The sequence below is a fragment of the Petaurus breviceps genome, unplaced genomic scaffold (assembly GCF_028583685.1).
Source record: "Petaurus breviceps papuanus isolate PSGF00001 unplaced genomic scaffold, PetGlider_PUasm1.0 38, whole genome shotgun sequence".
NCBI lineage: Eukaryota > Metazoa > Chordata > Mammalia > Diprotodontia > Petauridae > Petaurus > Petaurus breviceps.
Window position 1 is genome coordinate 69,795,359 of NW_027186304.1, and position 18,768 is coordinate 69,814,126.

Consider the following 18,768-nt stretch of genomic DNA (forward strand, 5'->3'; position numbering starts at 1 on the left):
CATACCAGATTAAAATATAGTTCCTATCTGATTTTTAGGGGGGCAGCTAGGTGGCACAGTAGCTAGAATGCAGGGCCTAGAGTCAGGAAAGCACATCTTCCTGAGTTCAAATCTGACCCCAGACACTTACTAGCTGTGTGACCCTGGACAAGTCAGTTTATCTCAGTTTCCTCTGTTTGCCTCAGTTGCCTCATCTGTAAAATAAGCTGGAGAAGGAAATAGCAAATCACTCTAGTATCTTTGCCGAGAAAACCCCAAGTGGGGTCACAACCAGTCAGATATGACTGAAAATGTTTAAACAACAAAAATCTGATTTTGATGTAAAGGTAAAAATTGATATGTCTTCTTCTGTAGCAAAAAAGATAAAGGAAAGAAAGAACATTTAACCCACAATTATGTTTTATGAGCAGCTGAATTACAACCATTACCTGTATCTGGGATATAGTTAAAGGGTATCGGAATAAGATCCAAGTAACGCCTTCACTGCAAGGTGGGATAGTAAGGGAGCCTTCATACACCCAATAATCACGCAGAAGAGGATCTGTTTGTTTTTTAAGAGAAAGAAAGAAATCACAGTAATGTGTGAAACAACAATAATTATAGGTAGCACTTATATCGTGCTTTAAGGTTTGCAGAGTGCTTTATAAATATCATCTCCCTTAATCCTCACAAGAGTCTTAGATGGTAGATGTCTTTATAATCCCCACTTTATTTTTTTCCAAAATTCTATTTTAGAGTCAAACACCAGAACACAAATAGAGAATAGACAAAAGAAACAAAAACACATCATAAACTTAAATGTTGGAACTCAAATTAAAAGTTAGAAAGAAATAAAAGCATGCCATGTGCATAGCAGAACATGAGAGGATTCAAAATATGTAACAATAAATTTTCATTTAAAGAAAGTCTATATGATAAATACAATCCCCACTTTATTGATGAGAAAAGTGAGGCTGAGAGGTTAAGTCATTTGTCCAGGTATGCACAGCTGGTGTCTGAGGCAAGATTTGAATCTGAGTCTTCCTGCCTCCGAGACCAGCACTCCACCCACTTCCACCTAGTTAATAGGGAGACCAAATAAAAGGCTATTACAATAATCCAAGTTTTTAGAAAACAACTACTTTTAAAATATACTTGAGACTTTCAAAAGAGTAGTTCTCAACCTATTTCTTTCGAGTGACTAGTGACACCAAAAGAACTCACAGATGATACCTATTTCGTTCTTCTAAAATTTCATGGAGAAAAATCTTGCCAAAAACCTGTGATAAACATGATATGTCATTTCTTTGAAATCAATCCATTTATTAACATGGATAGCTAAGAAAGATATAATCCATCTCCCCGGGGGGAAGACAGAGCAATGGGAAAGTGCTAATCATCATTTCAACACACAGAAGAGATGGGGAAGTTGATTATACCTGAAATGTTTAAATGAAGGGAATCAAATTTCCCTTACGTATGGATAGTCTCCTGGAATATCAAGGAGACTACAAGTTTTTTAACAGTTAGGAATTTTTTTTCTAACTTTTTTCCTTTATATTCCAGAGTCAGCTAAATGGATCAATTCACTTGGTGCATTTTTATTGTGTATAACAATGCTGATGATAGAGATTCCATCCCCCTTTCAGTGAATTGTTCGTATAAGGTGCTTAACATCTCTCTAAGATGTTTACTCACTACCTGAGATGAACGGTCTCTGGTGAATGGCAAAAGAACATTTCAGAAAAGAATACCCAATTTTATGTCCAGGACTGAGTAATGTATAAGTGGTATTCTTTTTTTTTTTCCTTTGGAGGGGGAAAGACAAGGCAATTGGGGTTAAGTAACTTGCCCAAGGTCACACAGCTAATTAAGTGTCTAGCGTCTGAGGTTGAATTTGAACTCAGATCCTCCTGATTCCGGGGTTGGAGCTCTATTCACTGTGCCACCTAGTTGTCCCTATAAGTGATATTCTTGAAGTGGGCAGAAACAACATTTAGTGGGTTCACTAGTCCTAGCTACCTCACCCAGTCTTGTGAAGATAAAATGACAAGTATTGTGTAACTAAGAAATGTCTCATAACTATTACTGTTGCTATGATTATTTTTCCCGTTATTCATGGAACTGACAAATTCCCTATCCTATTAGCAAAGGGTGACTCTCATGTTTGTAACTACTGGAATTGGGTACATGAATTCTGTACTCATAGATGTTACTCAGTGAGAACTTATAACAATTTTTTTGAAAATTCAAAGGTATAAATTCAAGAGAATGCATAATGTTCACTTATACTTTGAGTTACAATTCATTTTACTAACTTTACTGTATTAAGACCACTTACCTGGTAACAAAGTATTTGGATTAAAGCAGGGTATTATTTTAGTCTTCCCCTGGGGGAAAAAATAGCACTAATTTATTTCATGTTATTTTCAAATGTGAAACATGAAAAAATACAAAATACAGTGTCTGAAGACTTTTCAAAAGACATTCAATGAGTCAAAAATATTTGCAACTTTCTATATTTAGTGGGATATTTTCTGACCAGAAATAAATTTGACATTTTCATCAAATTAAATCTACTATAAATCTATGTTTATTTCTAATTCTCCTAATCATTTTTTTTTCTTCTTAATTACCAAGAGACAAACTTTCTCCAGGGATAAAAATGTATGGAGTCCAGAGGCCTTCTCTTGATGCTAGATTTGAATTTAAGGAAAAGATCTATCCCATCAGTCAGAGTTTTACATTGAGATCCCCAAATGATTTGCTCTTGTGCTTATGATTGAAATGAAAATTAATCCTGTATATACCCAAACTGAACTTTAAAATGTTATTTTTTTTTGCTTTTTATTTTTTAGAGGGCAATTGGGGTTAAGTGACTTGCCCAAGGTCACATGGCTAGTTTTTGTGCTAAATGTCTGAGGCCAGATTTGAACTCAGGTCCTCCTAATTCCAGGACCGGTGCTCTATTCACTGCACCACCTAGCCACCCCTAAAATGTTAATTCTTTACTCAAAGCAAGAGAGTTCACATTAATGTACCAAATTGAGTTTGTCCACCTTCTGTGTGTTGCATTGAGATAGCATCTATACCTCCAAGAAATTAAACTCAAGTCCAAGAAATGGACTCAGATCATTATTTTTCAATAACTAATACCATAATACCTGAAGGATAAACATAAGCATCTTTTACACTCCAGTTATTTCAATCAAATATGAAGCAGGATGAGAGGCTTCTTCTCATCCCTAGGCATTTAGACTGAAGTGGTCATAAGAATTTAGTCTTGCCTAGGTGTGCCCTTTGAAATCGACTCTTCAAGTGACCCCAGGCTAGGCCTCTTGGCTGTACTTTAGGACTTCTCAATCTCCCTGAAAGGTTCTAGACTAGACCAAGACCCCACAAACTTAATCCAGAGTGGAACTGAAAAGATCTTAATCTCCAAATTAGTTGTAAAATGAACCTGATTCCCTGAGGACTTTTCAAGCAAATAGGCATTGCCCCAACACCATACCCCCAACACCCCCACAAAATAATTATATATGGCAGCAATACAAGACTGAACTAAAGGCCAACTTTAACCCAAATAAAATTCCAAAATGGATTCAGTATAGACCTGTAAGGTAATATGACCTGCTCAAAATTTGATTCCACAATACATTTAAGACCAATTTTCTATGACTATCATTAACCTGAATAGCATTTTTCAGGTCATAGTCTTTTTTCTTAGTATAATCACAGTAATTTTGTATTGTCTTATTGTACTTTTAATGCAATTTTTTTATATTTGCCTCACAACTTCTACTGATTTATACATCTTATACAACAAGTTTTGTTTTGTTTTGTTTTCTCCCCTCTTTAAATGATGACTTACCTTGTACTGAATATCCTGGAGAACATCAGTCACTGCCTTCAAGCCAATGTGCTCTTTTCCTATCTGAAACATAATGAATAAAAAATCCAAAAAGGAAGATTTACATTTTGCACAATGTTATTGTACAAAATATTATAAGAAGTTAATGACCTGAGGTAAGTGGCATCTCTTTGGAATAATTCAATTACTTCCACATTAGTAACTATGCCATAAGAGAGTACCATCAAACAAGAGTAAGTGGTTAAAGTCTAAAAATGTCCTACCAAAAAAAACTGGTGTCAGGAAGACTCATCCGCTTGGGTTCAAATCTTGCCTTAGACACTTACTAGCTATGTGACCCTGGGCAAGTCACTTAACTCTGTTTGTCTCAGTTTCCTCATCTGTAAAATGAGCTGGAGAAGGAAATGGCAAACCACTGTAATATCTTTGACAAGAAAACCCCAAATGGAGTCATGGAGCATCACACATTACTAAAAAATGACTGAAAAATAACAATAATAAATAAAACCAAGATTTTAGCTAAAACTGGCACAAAATAATTACATATCAAATGGGCAACAATTCGTTCTAACTTCTTCTTATTGTATAGCAGGGAAACCATGTCCTATGTGACACATCAAATCATAAGATGAAAATATCAAAGACATATAACATTTTCTTGTAAAATATTCAAAAAACCCAATGCAAGAAAAGTATAACTAAATTTTTGGTTTTATCCATATCCCATCCCCAGTTTTTCAGAGCAGCAAAACAGAGGAATTTTTCCCATTTCCATCATTATCATGGAAGAACAACCCCAACAAACTAGATATATGGGGCAACTAGGTGGCACAATGGATAGAGGGCTGGGCTTGGAGTCAGAAAGACTTAGTTTCCTAAGTTCAAATCTGACCTCAGAGACTTACTAGTTGTGTGACCCCCAAAAAGTCACTTAACCCTGTTTGCCTCAGTTCCTCATCTGTAAAATGAGCTAGAGAGTAAAATGGCAAACAACTCCAGTACCTTTGACAAGAAAATCCCAAATGGGGTCTAGAAGAGTTGGACACAAAAATCGACTGAACAACAACCGGATACATAGTAACAGAAGCAAGGATAACAGTAAATACTATGCAAATATAACTATTATCTTAAATAGTTTAGCTATAGGATTTTTATTTTTAGATTATATTCATAAGAACATGCTGTTTGCATTATATTATTTAAAGTCAATTCATTTTTAATTAAATAAATGGTATCCTCAAGGTAGTTTGTTGTTGGGAGATGGGGAGAAGTGAGAAAGAGATTGCTGTTCTCATTTTTTTTTTGTTTTCTGTTGTTTTATCTTAAGAATCTTAATATTTGCCAGCCTGATGAAATGGAAAGAGAGTTGCCTCTGATCCACAAAGATCTAGGTTGAAGTCTTGCCTCTGTCAAGTACTGGCTCAATGTGAGGCTGGCCAAAGTCAGAATTTCCCAGACCAGTCTCCAAGATAAGGTAAAGAATGGTTGCTGATCTGCATCAGCAAGGTTCTACTACACTGACATCACAGATGAGGAGTGGGGTAGGGTCAGTATTTAATTTACTTGGATATAATTTAGAAGGTTAGAAAAAGAAGCACAAATTAATTTCTTTGCTTTTCCTTTTTTCCATTCAGTCATGCTTTTTCAACATGGTGAAAGCAAAGTAATCAAAGTCCATAGATAAAATGACAGAACATATGTAAGGCACTTTAAAAACCTTAAAGTGCCATATGAATATCAGTTATTATTATTAACGATAATAATAATATCTAATTATAGATGACATTTATTTAGCGTTGACTATGTTCCAGGACCTATACTAAGCTCCTGATAATTATTATCACATTTGCTCTTCACAACAATCCTGGGAGGTAGGTGTTATTATTATCCCCATTTTACAGGATGAGGCAATTGAGACAGACAGAAATTAAGTGACATTATGATTATACCAAAAAAGGCATTTTAGTTATTAGTTCCTTTTCTAGAATATAAAAGCTACCTATTAGGAACAAAACTGAATGATTTCATTGGCAACTTCCCTTTTTCTCTGGAGTTTTAACAGTAAAATCTTAGTAAGACAAGCAGAAAAGAGGAGAAACAAGGACTTTGTATAACCTATAAATAGAATCGTTAGTCTCTAAATAATAAAACTGACTTTGATGAATTGTCAGGTCTTCAGTATTCCTTAGATAGTTTTTTTAATATATGGAACTAATTCAATTTTAATCAGCAAATGAGAGAAATAGGCACATTTGTAAGAGCATAGATGCTCATGAATGAACATTTCCCTATCCATTCCAGTTAACATATTCCTAGACTCCTTTAGCATTTAGTAATCTAAATAATCTGTCATATATTGGTTTCATAATTGTTTGAAATATATGTCTTATTACCCAATAAGATTGTAAGCCCCTTGAGAGCAAGACCCATATTTAATACTTTATTTATATCTCATAGCACCTAACATTGTGCCTTAACATGCTTGCTTAATAAATCCTTCTTAAGTGCTTGTAAAAGGAATAATTTTTTAAGTAGATAGATTATACATGGAGAACTTGCCCAAATCAATGAGATCACAAATCTATCAAAGTATTGAAGATAGATTTTCTTTTAAAATTAAATGGAAATGTACCAAATTTGTAAAGCATGAATGTATATCTATCATTCCATTCTAACCTAGAGATATATGATCCTAAAAAGGAGTGTCATGTTCATCCAGACAGACAAACCTTACAGTTATTTATTTTTTTAAAGCAAGAGCAAATTATTAATTCTTTTGAAAAAGTCATATAGTAATAAATTTTTAGCTAAATACAATTCAATTAGCTCTGCTGGAAATTCAGTAATGACAACCAAGTCAAAATTATTCTTACAGATTTTCCTAGACTAGAGGGAATTACAAGAACTAATTAAAAACAACATAAGTGAATAAATAATAAATTTTTTAAAACCTTAGCTGTTTGACTAACCCAAGTAAACTTACTGGGCCTTAGTTAAGTCATCTGAAAAAAAAAAAAAACAACGGAATCTACTCCTAGGATTTCTTCAAATTCTACACATCCTAAGACTAAACAGAAGAGCTGAAGTTGCAACCGTTCACATTTTATGCTAGCTAACTGGCTTGCTACTTTTAGTTTTTAAAATGGGCTTTATACTTTCTTGCTTTTCTCTAGCTTAATCTAATTAACTAAGAAGTCATATGATTGGCACATCATAGATTCTATGGTTAGTCTGAGTTTAAGACCATCCTAAAGGATTCTTTCTTTATAAAATAAATTAATACCATCTTAAGAAGACTTTAACTTTCCGGGGTATTTGTACTTCCACAATAGTACACTGAAGGAATCATTTATCTATCTGAAAGAGGTTAAGTTTTTCCTACTAAGGAATATAGCTTTGTGCATCCTGATCTCCAAACATACGTACTTCTATTTAAGGTACCAAGGAGTTTGTCTGCTTAATTAATAAAACTACAAAATAAAAATCTAATTGCAAGCAAATTTTAAAAATATATCATTTAACATCTCTAAATCATATTATAGTAGACCATTATACTATAGCTTAATAATAGACCATTTACCTGAACAAACAAAGCAATAATAGCTATTCCATGTGTTTTCCCTACAGCCTCATCAATGCTGCTATACAGGGTGGAATTCCAGTGGATAAGATGAAGCTGGAAAATAAATGACATAAACAGAAGAGGTTAGTGGTAGATATAATTCACTTGTAATTTGGAAACAAGAAAGGCAACTCTGGAATACCTTAGACATTACATTTCATAAATAAGAAAATGAAAGAATTTGAGAGTTGAAGGGGGCCTTCATCCAACCTATATACACCCCTACATATATAAATCCAACCTATATACAAAAGGATTCTTCAGTATAACACACCCAACAAATGCTTGTCCAGACTCTCCTTAAAGACTTCCAAGGTGAGGAAGTCCATTCCTCTATTCCAACTATTTTTAATAGTTCAAATTATTAGGAAATTCTTCCCTCTATCAAACTTAAATTTACCTCATGGCAACTTCTGCCTGTTGTTCCTAATTCTGCTCCCTGGGGCCAAGCAGAATAAGTTTAGTTTTTCTTCCATATTGCAGCAGTTCAGACACTTGAAGAAAACTATCATGTCTTCCCAATACTTCTCATCTCTAAGATACGTCCAGTTGCTTCATCCAGTTCTCATATGAACCTGAGATCCTGAACCATCTTGCTTGTCCTACTATGGACACTTTTCAGTTTATCAGTGTTCTTCCAAAAAGTGATTCTGAGATCTGAGGACAATATTCCTGGCCTACAGGTGACCTGAACTGGGCAGAGTATAACTGGGATTTTCATCTCCATAGTCATAGATCAGAGGTGGGGCACCTGCAGCTTCATGTGGCCTTCTAGGTCCTTCGATGCAGTTTTTTGACTGAGTTCAAGCTTTACAGAACAAATACTTTTATTAAGGGGATTCGTTCTGTGAAATTTGGATTCAATCAAAGGGCCACATTTGAGGATTCAATGCAATTCAATTCAATTAATTAAGCATTATTTGATTACCAACTATGTCAAAGGGACTGTACTGAAAATACAAAGGCAAAAATTAAACAGTTCTTATCCTCTTGAATCACAGAGGTCACATTCTATTAGATCAGATAACGGGGAAAATAAAATTAATACAGATAAGTAAATAAAAGTATATCAAAGTAATCTCAGGGGAATCTTTAGCAACTGAGGGATTTTGAAAGGCCTTATATAAGAGATGAAACATGAGATGATCTTTGAAGGGAGCTAAGGACTCCAAGAAGCACAAGAAAGAAAAATACTAAACATATGGGAGGAAGCCTATACATAAGTCAAAGAGGTGGAAGAAGTACTGGCATAAAGGGGAGGGGCAAGAGGCCAGTTTGGTCAGAATGTAGAGTGCATAGGGGGCAGTAAAATGAAGTCAATTTATATAGATAGTTTAGCACTAGATTGTAAAGTACTTTAAATGCCAAACAGAGGAGACTTTATCTTTTTCTGATGGAACTGGGGAACCACTAAAGCTTCTTGAGCAGGGCAGGGACATGGTCAGACTTGTTCTTCAAAAATGTCAATTTCAGGGGCGGCTAGGTTGCTCAGTGAATAGAGCCCTGGCCCTGGAGTCAGGAGGACCTGAGTTCAAAATCCGGCCTCAGACACTTAACAAAAATACTAGACCTTGGGCAAATCACTTAACCCCAATTGCCCTCCAAAAAAACAGCAAAAAAAACCCAGAAATGTCAATTTGGCTGCTCCATGAAGAATTACTTGAGGAAGAGGAGACAGTAGAGGAAGGAAGACATAGCCAAGTGAGAGATGATACAGCTGAAGATTGCCTTTATCTTTCTTAGCTGTCATTTCACAAAGCTGTTAACTCTCACTGAACTTGTATTTCACTAAAATCCCCAGCAGTTTTCACACAAACTACTGTTAAACCATATTTCTTCTATCCTGTACTTAATAAATCCTTCTTAATTGGTTGTAAAAGGGAATACTGTTTAAGTAGATAGATTATACATGGAGAGTTTGCCCAAATCAATGAGATCACAAATCCATCAAATTATTGTAGATATTCTTTTAAAATTAAAGGGAAATATACCAAATTTTTAAGACTTGGATTTATAAGATGTCTATCATTTCATTCTAACCTAGAGTTATATATTTCTAAAAAGCATTGCCAACTCTTAGACAGTTTTCATTCAGATAGATAAACTTTAGAGTTATTTATAAAAGAAAAGCAATAGCAAATTATTAGTCCTTTTGAAAAGGTTGCTACAGTAATAAAATTTTTAGCAAGTATAATTAACCCTGCTGTAAATTCAATAATGACAACCAAATCAAATTATTGTTGCACTTTTCCTAGCCCTGTAGGAGAGAACTAAAGCTGATTTTGTGAAAAACAAACAATCTAGCTATTTAATTGACCAACCCAAGTTGATGATTCAAACTACTACATTTTAAATTACTAGATTTCACAAAGTATTCTGGCCCATCAAGATCTTTGTGAATCCCAATTGTCATCTAGATATGTCTCCTAGCTGTGTGTCTCATCAGTAAAGTTGATAAGAATACTACTTAGATCTTTATCCAATTCATAGGTGAAACTATTAAACAGCACAGGGTCAAGTACAGATGTCTGAAGCACTAGTGACTTCATTTCCAATTCATATTGCATTCAGTAAGTTTGAAATTGATACTATTTTGTTGTGTTTTCGATCATTCTAATCATGTCTGATACTTGGTGACAGCATTTGGGGCTTTCTTGGCAAAGACACAGATCATTTTACAGATGAGGAAATTGAGGCAAACAGGGTAAAGTGACTTGCCTAGGGTCACACAGCTAGCAAATGCTCAAGCCAGACTTTAGCTGAGGGCTAACTCTATCTACCACATCACCAAGTTACTATTATTTAAATCATATCTCTATCTTTTCTATAATAATATCATTGCAGATTTTGTCACATGCTTTGCTGAAATACAAGGAAACTATATCTAAAGCATTTCCCTTATCTACTAGTCCAATAACTCCGTCAAAAAAAGAAATGTGGTTATTTTGGTATGACCTATACTCTATGAAGCATACTGGTTGGCTCATTTTTTTTCCTTTACTAGATGCTAACCATTCCATCAATAATACATTCTATAAATTTACAATTAATTAAAGCTAAGCTTACTGACTTACATTATGCAAACCCATTCTTTTCTTCTTCCATCTCTTTTTAAAATCAGGGCATTTGATCTTCTCTAGTTCTATGGTACTTCTCCTGTTCTCTATGATCTGTCACAACTACTTCCATTTTTTTTTTCAGTGCCCCAAAAATGTTGTTCATCTGGGCCAGATGACCTAAACTTAGAAAGGGCAGGTAGGTGTTCTCTTACTATCTCCTCATTATCTAGGGTATCAATTCCCTATTAGCTGTGTTTGTTGTTTCCTTTCTAGCCTAGAGGTCATTGTACTTGGCAGAGGAAAATGAGAACAAAATTAGAATTAGGCAGCTTTGCCATCTCCCTTTCATCATTAAACATCATCCCATCCACTCTGAGCAGTGGTCCTATTCCTTTTACCTTATTAAGCTTTAAAAACCACTCTCAGTTCTCATTAGTATTTTTTTTCTTTTGCCAACTTCATTTCATTCTGAATGTTAGCATTCCTGGCACTGTCATTAGAGTACTGGGCCACATTTTATATTTATGCCCCATTACCTGCCCTGTTCCCATCTTCTATACCAATCTTTTAAAAATCTACTTTGGTTGCTGAGTTCCCTGTACACCCACTTCAATCTCTTGAGACAACTCGTCCTTTTCCTCCTCATCTGAGTCCTTTCTCTCAGAACTTCATTACTGAGAGCTTTTCCATCCCTCCTGGGCTGGATTCTCCTATAAAATTTTAGTCAATGTGTTTCTACCTTCCCTTGCTCTCCTGAAACCAAGGGTGAATTTCAAACTAGGTATCACTCTGTTCTCCTCCATAACAAATTCTGATGGATGACCCCTTCCCCACTATTTCTATAACCTACAAGTAATTCCTCCTCACTGATGAGACTCAGATTCAGAATAGAATTTCTTCTTATTGATTCCAACACCTTTTGAAGAAAGGAGTTATTATTAAGACAAGTTAATAAAGCATTAACTGCTTTGCATTTGACAGAGACATAAAGAATTCTAGCAGATGTCTACATGAATGAAGTCCTTTATCATTATATAGCATTCCTCCATGCCAGGTTTGTGATCTATTTCCTGAACTTTCCATCTACTTCCTTCTGTCCAAATGATCTATAGAATTCTGACTGAAATATCATTTCTGCCTATAATGATCATCATAAAAAAAATTCAACAATATTGTGCCCTCCTTGTTCTGGGACCCTCTCACATAACTCTACTACTGTATTGTATAATGCTATCATATCCATGACATATGATACATATGTTGACACATGGTATATATGATACTTTATTGATAGTATTTTACTCCACCATTACCATGTACTTCCTTTTCTGTTTCAAGCCTTTTTGATTCTTTTGCAAAACATCAAGATAAAACATTGTTGACAGCCCTTGTCAGGCATACTCCATCCTAGCCTATTATGACTATCATTCACTCCCATTCTCAGATACCAGGTGTACATTTCCCAAGTCTATGTTTCTTTTCTAAGCCTTAGTGGGAATTACCTAGCGGGTATTGCCCTAGTGGGCATGCCACCTTTACCCCCAAGATCTTTAGTTTCTTGGTCAAAATTTTGGCAATCATTTCTTTTGGTTTTTTTGGCAAAGTAATCAGGGTTAAGTGACTTGCCCAGGGTCACACAACTACTAAGTATCAAGTGTCTGAGGCCACATTTGAATTCATGTCCTCCTGACTTGAGGGCCAGTGTTCCAACCACTGCACAAGCTAGCTTCCCCTTGGCAATGCCTTCTTTATTCCTTAAAGCAAATCACTTATAGTCATGTAAAAGCGTAATTGACTAGTAGCTATCACACTGTAAACAAATAAATGGCAACGTGAATAGAGCACTGGGCCCACTGGAGTCAGGAAGACCCCAGTTCAAATTTGACAGGTCCTCACTGTGAGACCCTGGGCAAGTCACCTCCATTTGTTTCAGTTTCCTCTACTATAAAATGGGGATCATGAATAGCATTTACCTCCCATTTTGTGAGGACACAATGAGATATTTAAGCACTTTGTACAGTGCCTGGTACAAATGTAGATACTTTCAAAATGTTTATTTTGTTTCTACCTTCCTTCCTTTTGGGGAAGTTTTCCATCATATGATAAAAGATATCAGGACATTCTCTGTCACATCTTGTATACATGCCTCCAGAACACTTTTGGTTGTTCTTGAGTCATTTCAATTATGTCTGACTCTCTGTGACTCCATTTTGGGGGTTTTCTTGGCAAAGATACTACAATGGTCTGCCATTTCTTTCTCCAACTCATTCTATAGATGAGGAAACTGAGGCAAATAGGAATAAGTGCCTTGCCCAGGGTCACACAGCGAGTGTGTCTGAGGCCAGATTTGAACTCATGAAGATGAGTCCTCCTGATTCTAAGCCCAGTGCTCTATCCCAGATCTCTTTTATCATGTATGTTAAAACCTCTTGGCAGAGATTCTACTCCTTTGTCTTCTTTTCTCTAAATCTTAGCGAATGATTTCTTACCTAACAGCACCTATGAGTCTACATGTTCATTATTTCAAGCAACCTAGCTAGTCAATTAATGACTGCTTTGTGCCAGGCACAGTGCTAAGTGCTGGGGTACAAAGAAAGTCAAAAGACAGGCTCTGCTCTTGTGTTTCCCACTGACTTAATTTCCTCCCCTTCCGTGGTATGCCGTGTCATGTTTAATTAATCAATAAAAATTTATTAGGCACCTATTGTATGTCAGACACAATACTAAGAAATAGGGATAGTCAAACCTGAGAAAGATCCTGGCTGTAACTACCTTACATTCTACTGAAGGGATAGAGCTTGGTCATAGATAAATAAATACATGATATTCACAAAATTAATACAACACAAGTTCGTAGGGAGGGGAAACTAACAACCAAGAAATTAGGAAAGATCTCTTCAAGGAGAGAGGAGGTGTTTGAATTGAGCCCTGAAGGGAACTATAGTTACAAGATGAAGAGGAAGAAAATTCCAGTTATGAACAATATAACATAAGTTCCCAAAATGGGTGATACCAATCCTTGGGGGCACTGGAACAATCAAGAGGGTGGTAGTAGCCTTGGGTACAAATGGGGGGGGGGACATTGAATAAAGATAAGGGTGCAGTAGAAGCATAAGGAAAGAGAAGACAATTTTGAAAAACCATTCATACATGTTTTATCTGTTGTGCAGCAGAGTTAAAGTCATGGTGATTACCTTATTTTCCAAATAAACACACAAAACTTAAGTTATAACTGATCAGTGGTCAAGTCCGCTGAAAGTTCTTAATAAGCAAGTATTGGCAAGTGAGTATTTCATGCATCACTGGGAAATCCAGTATGCACCAGCAGGAATATGTGCATGTAATGATTTGTATACAATACTATACCACACAGTTACATGATACAATACTGTGTCATCAAAATTTCAATGCAAAAAAAAAACCCACAGATTTACAACAAATCATTAAATTTAAGATGCCTAATTAAAAAAAAATTGAAATGATACAAAGTTCAAAAGAAATATTAAAGGGTTAAAGAAAGTAGATTTCCAGGGGGGTACTGAGTAATTTTTTTTAAAGGGGTCAGTAGGCCAAATAAATTTGGGAACCTCAGAGTATGTACAAAAGCATGGAGGTGAAACGGGGAAAGTAATTTATGGGAAACATCTAGTAAACCAGCTTAGTTACACTTTAAAGTACAGAAAAGATAGCAAGGTTTAGTAATACTGAAAATACAGGATGGAGACAGACTGAATTATCTTTTATCTCTATCCCTTTGACTGGCTATCTCCCATGCTCTCCCAATACCCAAATATTTCTTGGAATCCCTGGTTCCCTTCAAGAATCAGCTGAAGGACCACCTTCTACAAGAGACCTTTCCTTTTGCTAATACCTTCCCCTTGTGTTTGCCTTGTATGTGTGTGTGTATACATTTGAAAAAAAAAGATTTAAAGAGTTTGTACAAAAGAATGCATATAAATTGAAATTCATCTTGTTGTATAATTCTTTTTTTAAGTGAACCTTTTTGAAGATAACAGGAAAACAGCACATACTTCTCTCTCAATTCTTGCTTCCAATTCCAATCATCACTTCCAAAAATTTTATGGCAAGGAAAACAAACAAGAATAACTATTCACCCAACAGTCATTTCCTTCTATGTCTGCATTGTAGTCAGATGAGTGCATATAGTCAGGAGTCACTCAGTCATACCTTCTATCTCACGAGGGTTAGGGACACAGTGTCTCTAAGATCTGGAAAATCTGCAGAAATTGTATTAGTCCTCTTTCATACCAGAGAAGAAGTCTGAATTATTATGTTATTGAAAGATAAAATATGTTATTATATACATAATATATATTGCAAAATTTTGATCATGCATATCTATTGTGTAACAGTTAAAGTCATAGCGATTACATTATTTTCCAAATAAACACACAAAATGCAAGTTATAACTGATCAGTGGTCAAGTCTACTGACAGGTCTTAATAACCAAATGTTGACAGGCAAGCATGTCACACATTGTTGGGAAATACAGCATGCACTAGCAGGAATATGTACATGGAATGACTCCTTTACAATACTATGCTATGCAGTCACACACATATATATAATATATTTATTTATATATGTATGTACATATATACATGTGTGTATATATATGTATGCATATATAATACATTTCTGAGTTTCTAAACTTTTTCTGTGTTATTTGCTGGCCTTCAAATTTTTCAGCTTCCACAAAACTCCAAAAAGAATCCCATTTAATTTCTTATGCAGATCAGTGATATATTGAAACTGCAATGGGGAAAGTCATGATGTGGGAAGGGATAACTATACCTGTTTCTCCAATGTAAAAGTGTTGCTGGGGGCAAGGATTAGGATATTACATAACAGGAGAACATAAATGTCAGTCTGAGTCCTTCAGAGTTTCTCAGCCTCACTGAGTATGTATATACATATCTGTGTGTATGTATGTTTACATCTCCACAGCTAGAATAAAAATTCCTTAAAATTAGGGATTATTTCCCTTTTGTCTTTGTATTTCCAACACCAGGCACATAGTAAGTGATCCAAACAATGCCTGAAGAATTTATTGTGAAAGGTTTCAAAAACCTAAAGGAGATGTTTTTATTTTATCCAAAAACAAGAGGAAGTTTGTAAAGTTTCTTGAGAAGGGAATTGGCATGGTCAATGAAACTGAACCCCAGGATTAGACATAGAGAACAGGATTTATGTGCTCTGAGCACAGGTATAACTGCACACCTCGTATCAGTTTTGATAGAGTAGATTTATTTAGCATTACATTTGCAAGAATAAGCTTACATTCTAGTTTACCGTTCATGCTAGGTAGGGAGGTAATAAAATATTAAGTTGTCATTGTTAGGCTTGTAGACTTTTTAATGACATTGTGAGATTATGAATTCCAATGTAAATCTCCAAAAAGGGGGATATTTCTAGCATTGGTGAGAAAATGTTATTTTGAAGTGGTGATAGATAACACGACAGAGGATTGTTTATTTTCTCCCATAAGAATGACTGCTTTCAAGTATGTTTATCATTGTGCTCATTGCACACTGATAAAACCTCTACAAATAACTAAATTCATTTAACTGTTGTATAATCAAATTGTAGCTACTTACCTGCTTCACATTCTTATTAGGAGTTGGTGTAGACCAACCTTTTATCTAGCATGTTATTTTCATGACTCTAGTCTCCCAGCTATAGTTTCTTACAACTTAGGAATGCTAAGCATTTCAAAATTCAATTTAAATCCCAAAATTATGACTACAAATTCAATTATCATGTCAATTCAGGAGACTAAAAAGAATGTTAAAGAAAATAAAAATTGTCAAAGATTTTGTTTTTCAATGCCAATTCTAAGGTATTAATTTTGACACTAGAGGGAGCTCTTGCAATCCTCTTAGCAACATACAGTCTGATTAGAATAAACTAGCTCTATTAAGTCAGGCTGTAGGCAGTGCCAAATCAGAATAACATTAAAGTTCCAATGAATGTAATTATCAATGAATACAGTCATCATGACAATGTCTTCAAGAAGACAATAGCCCATAATCTATCAATTCATCCTCTGAACAATGACAAATCTCTTCTTTTATTCCTGTGAATATAGTGTAAGAATCATGTAAGCAAAGAATTAGAATTGATTGCTTTAAATCAACAAGTCAATATTTCTGGAGACTGAAATATTTTCCAACAGTAGCATGTAAACTTCAAATAGGTATTTTTCCTTAATTCTAATAGCAAGGGAATAGAGTGCTGTTTTTAAAAACAAAACATTACTTTTATATTTAAACAATTTCTAAAGCACTATCTCAACAAATATCTACAAAATTAAAGGTGTGATCACTCACAAGAATGGGATTCTTTTCAGGTCTGAAACATTTTAACAATATTTCATATTTGCTCGTTAAAATGCTAAGGATTACCAGGGAACCCCACTAGCCTTGTACCAGATCTTACACTGTATTATAAAGCAGCAATCACCAAAATTACTTGGCACTGGCTAAGAAATAGAATGGCAGGTCATTGGAATAGGTTAGGTACATAAGACACAATGGTCAATGACTATAGTAATCTACTATTTGATAAATCCAAAGACTCCAACTTCTGCCTTAAGAACTCACTATTTACAAAACTGCTGGGAAAACTGGAAAAGAGTATAGCAGAAACTACCATAGACCAGCATCTTACACCCTATACTAAAATAAAGTCAAAGTGGGTACATGATTTAGATAAAAAGACTGACACTATAAGCAAACTAGGAGAATAAGGAATAGTTTACCTGTCAGATCTATGAAGAAAGGAAGAATTTATAACCAAATAAGAGATAAAGAACATTATGAAATACAAAATGGGTGATTTTGATTACATTAAATTGAAAAGTTTTTGCACAAAGCCAATGCAACCAAGATTAGGGGGGAAGCAGAAAACTGGGAAAGAATTTTTTTAACCATTGCATCTGATAAAGGCATCATTTCTAAAATATATAGAGAACCGAGTCAAATTTATAAGAATATAAGGCATTCCCCAAATGATAAATGGTCAAAAGATATGAAAAGGCAGCTTTCAGATGAAGAAATTAAACTGATCTATAGTCATATAAAAAATGCTCTAAATCATTACTGATTAGAGAAATGCAAATCAAAACAACTCTGAGGTACCACATCACACCTATAAGATTGGCTAACATGACAAAACAGGAAAATGATAAATACTGGAGAAGATAGGGGAAAATTGGAACACTAATGTATTATTGGTGGAGTTGTGAACTGATCCAACCATTTTGGAGAGCAATCTGGAACTATGCCCAAAGGGCTGTAAGTCTGTGCATACCTTTTGACCCAGCAATGCCACTATTTATAGCAGTTCTTTTTGTGGTGGCAAAGAACTGGAAATTGAAGGGATGCCCATCAATTGGGGAATGGCTCAACAAGTTGTGGTATATGAATGTAATGGAATATTATTGTGCTATAAGAAATGATAAACAGGCAGACTACAAAAAAAACCTGAAAAGACTTATATAAACTGATACAGAACCAGGAGGGCATTGTACACAGTAACAGTCACATTGTGCAATGATTCACTTTGATAGACTTAGCTCTTCTCAGCAATTCAAGGTTGCAAGACAACTCTAAAAGATTCAATGGAAAATACTATCCACATCCAGAGAAAGAACTCTGGAGTCTGAATGCATGGAAGCATACTATTTGCTCTCCCTTTCTTTTGTTGTTTTGTTTTGTTTCTTCTTTCTTGTAGTTCCTCCCATTACTTCTAATTCTTATTTACATCATGACTAATGTGAAAATGTTTAATATGAATGTATAAGTAGAACCTATATCAGATTGCATGCTGTCTTAGGGAGGGGGGAGGAGAGAGAGAGAGAGAGAGAGAGAGAGAGAGAGAGAGAGAGAGAGAGAGAGAGAGTTTAAAACTCAAAATCTTATGGAAGCAAATGTTGAAAACTAAAAATTAGTTAATTAATTTAAAAAAATTATATACTGGTAGATAATCATGGTATGGAACTGTATCTGGGTAATCTGTATATTTCAATGAACCACAAGTTCTGACAAATACTACTAAAATGGCAAGGTTTGGAGGACAAATACAGGGGTAGGTTGTGTATGTATTTATTATCTGAAGAGAACCCAAGTATATGTATTGATTAGATAGATAGATACACATATGTATACTTGTGTGTATATATATATATATATATACAGAGAGAGAGAGAGAGAGAG

The 18,768-nt window shown here is 34.9% G+C and overlaps 1 protein-coding gene across 1 annotated transcript in view; it reads right to left on the reverse strand.

Moving 5' to 3' along the window:
* CA8 (carbonic anhydrase 8) overlaps positions 1-18,768 on the reverse strand; it is a 177,473-nt gene that overhangs the window by 72,348 nt on the left and 86,357 nt on the right. The window contains exons 4-7 of the mRNA XM_069099997.1: positions 7,431-7,526; positions 3,851-3,913; positions 2,321-2,369; positions 429-541 (exon numbers count right to left, since the gene is read on the reverse strand). Of these exons, the coding sequence (XP_068956098.1) occupies positions 429-541; positions 2,321-2,369; positions 3,851-3,913; positions 7,431-7,526 (321 nt within the window). The remainder of the gene's footprint in view (positions 1-428; positions 542-2,320; positions 2,370-3,850; positions 3,914-7,430; positions 7,527-18,768) is intronic.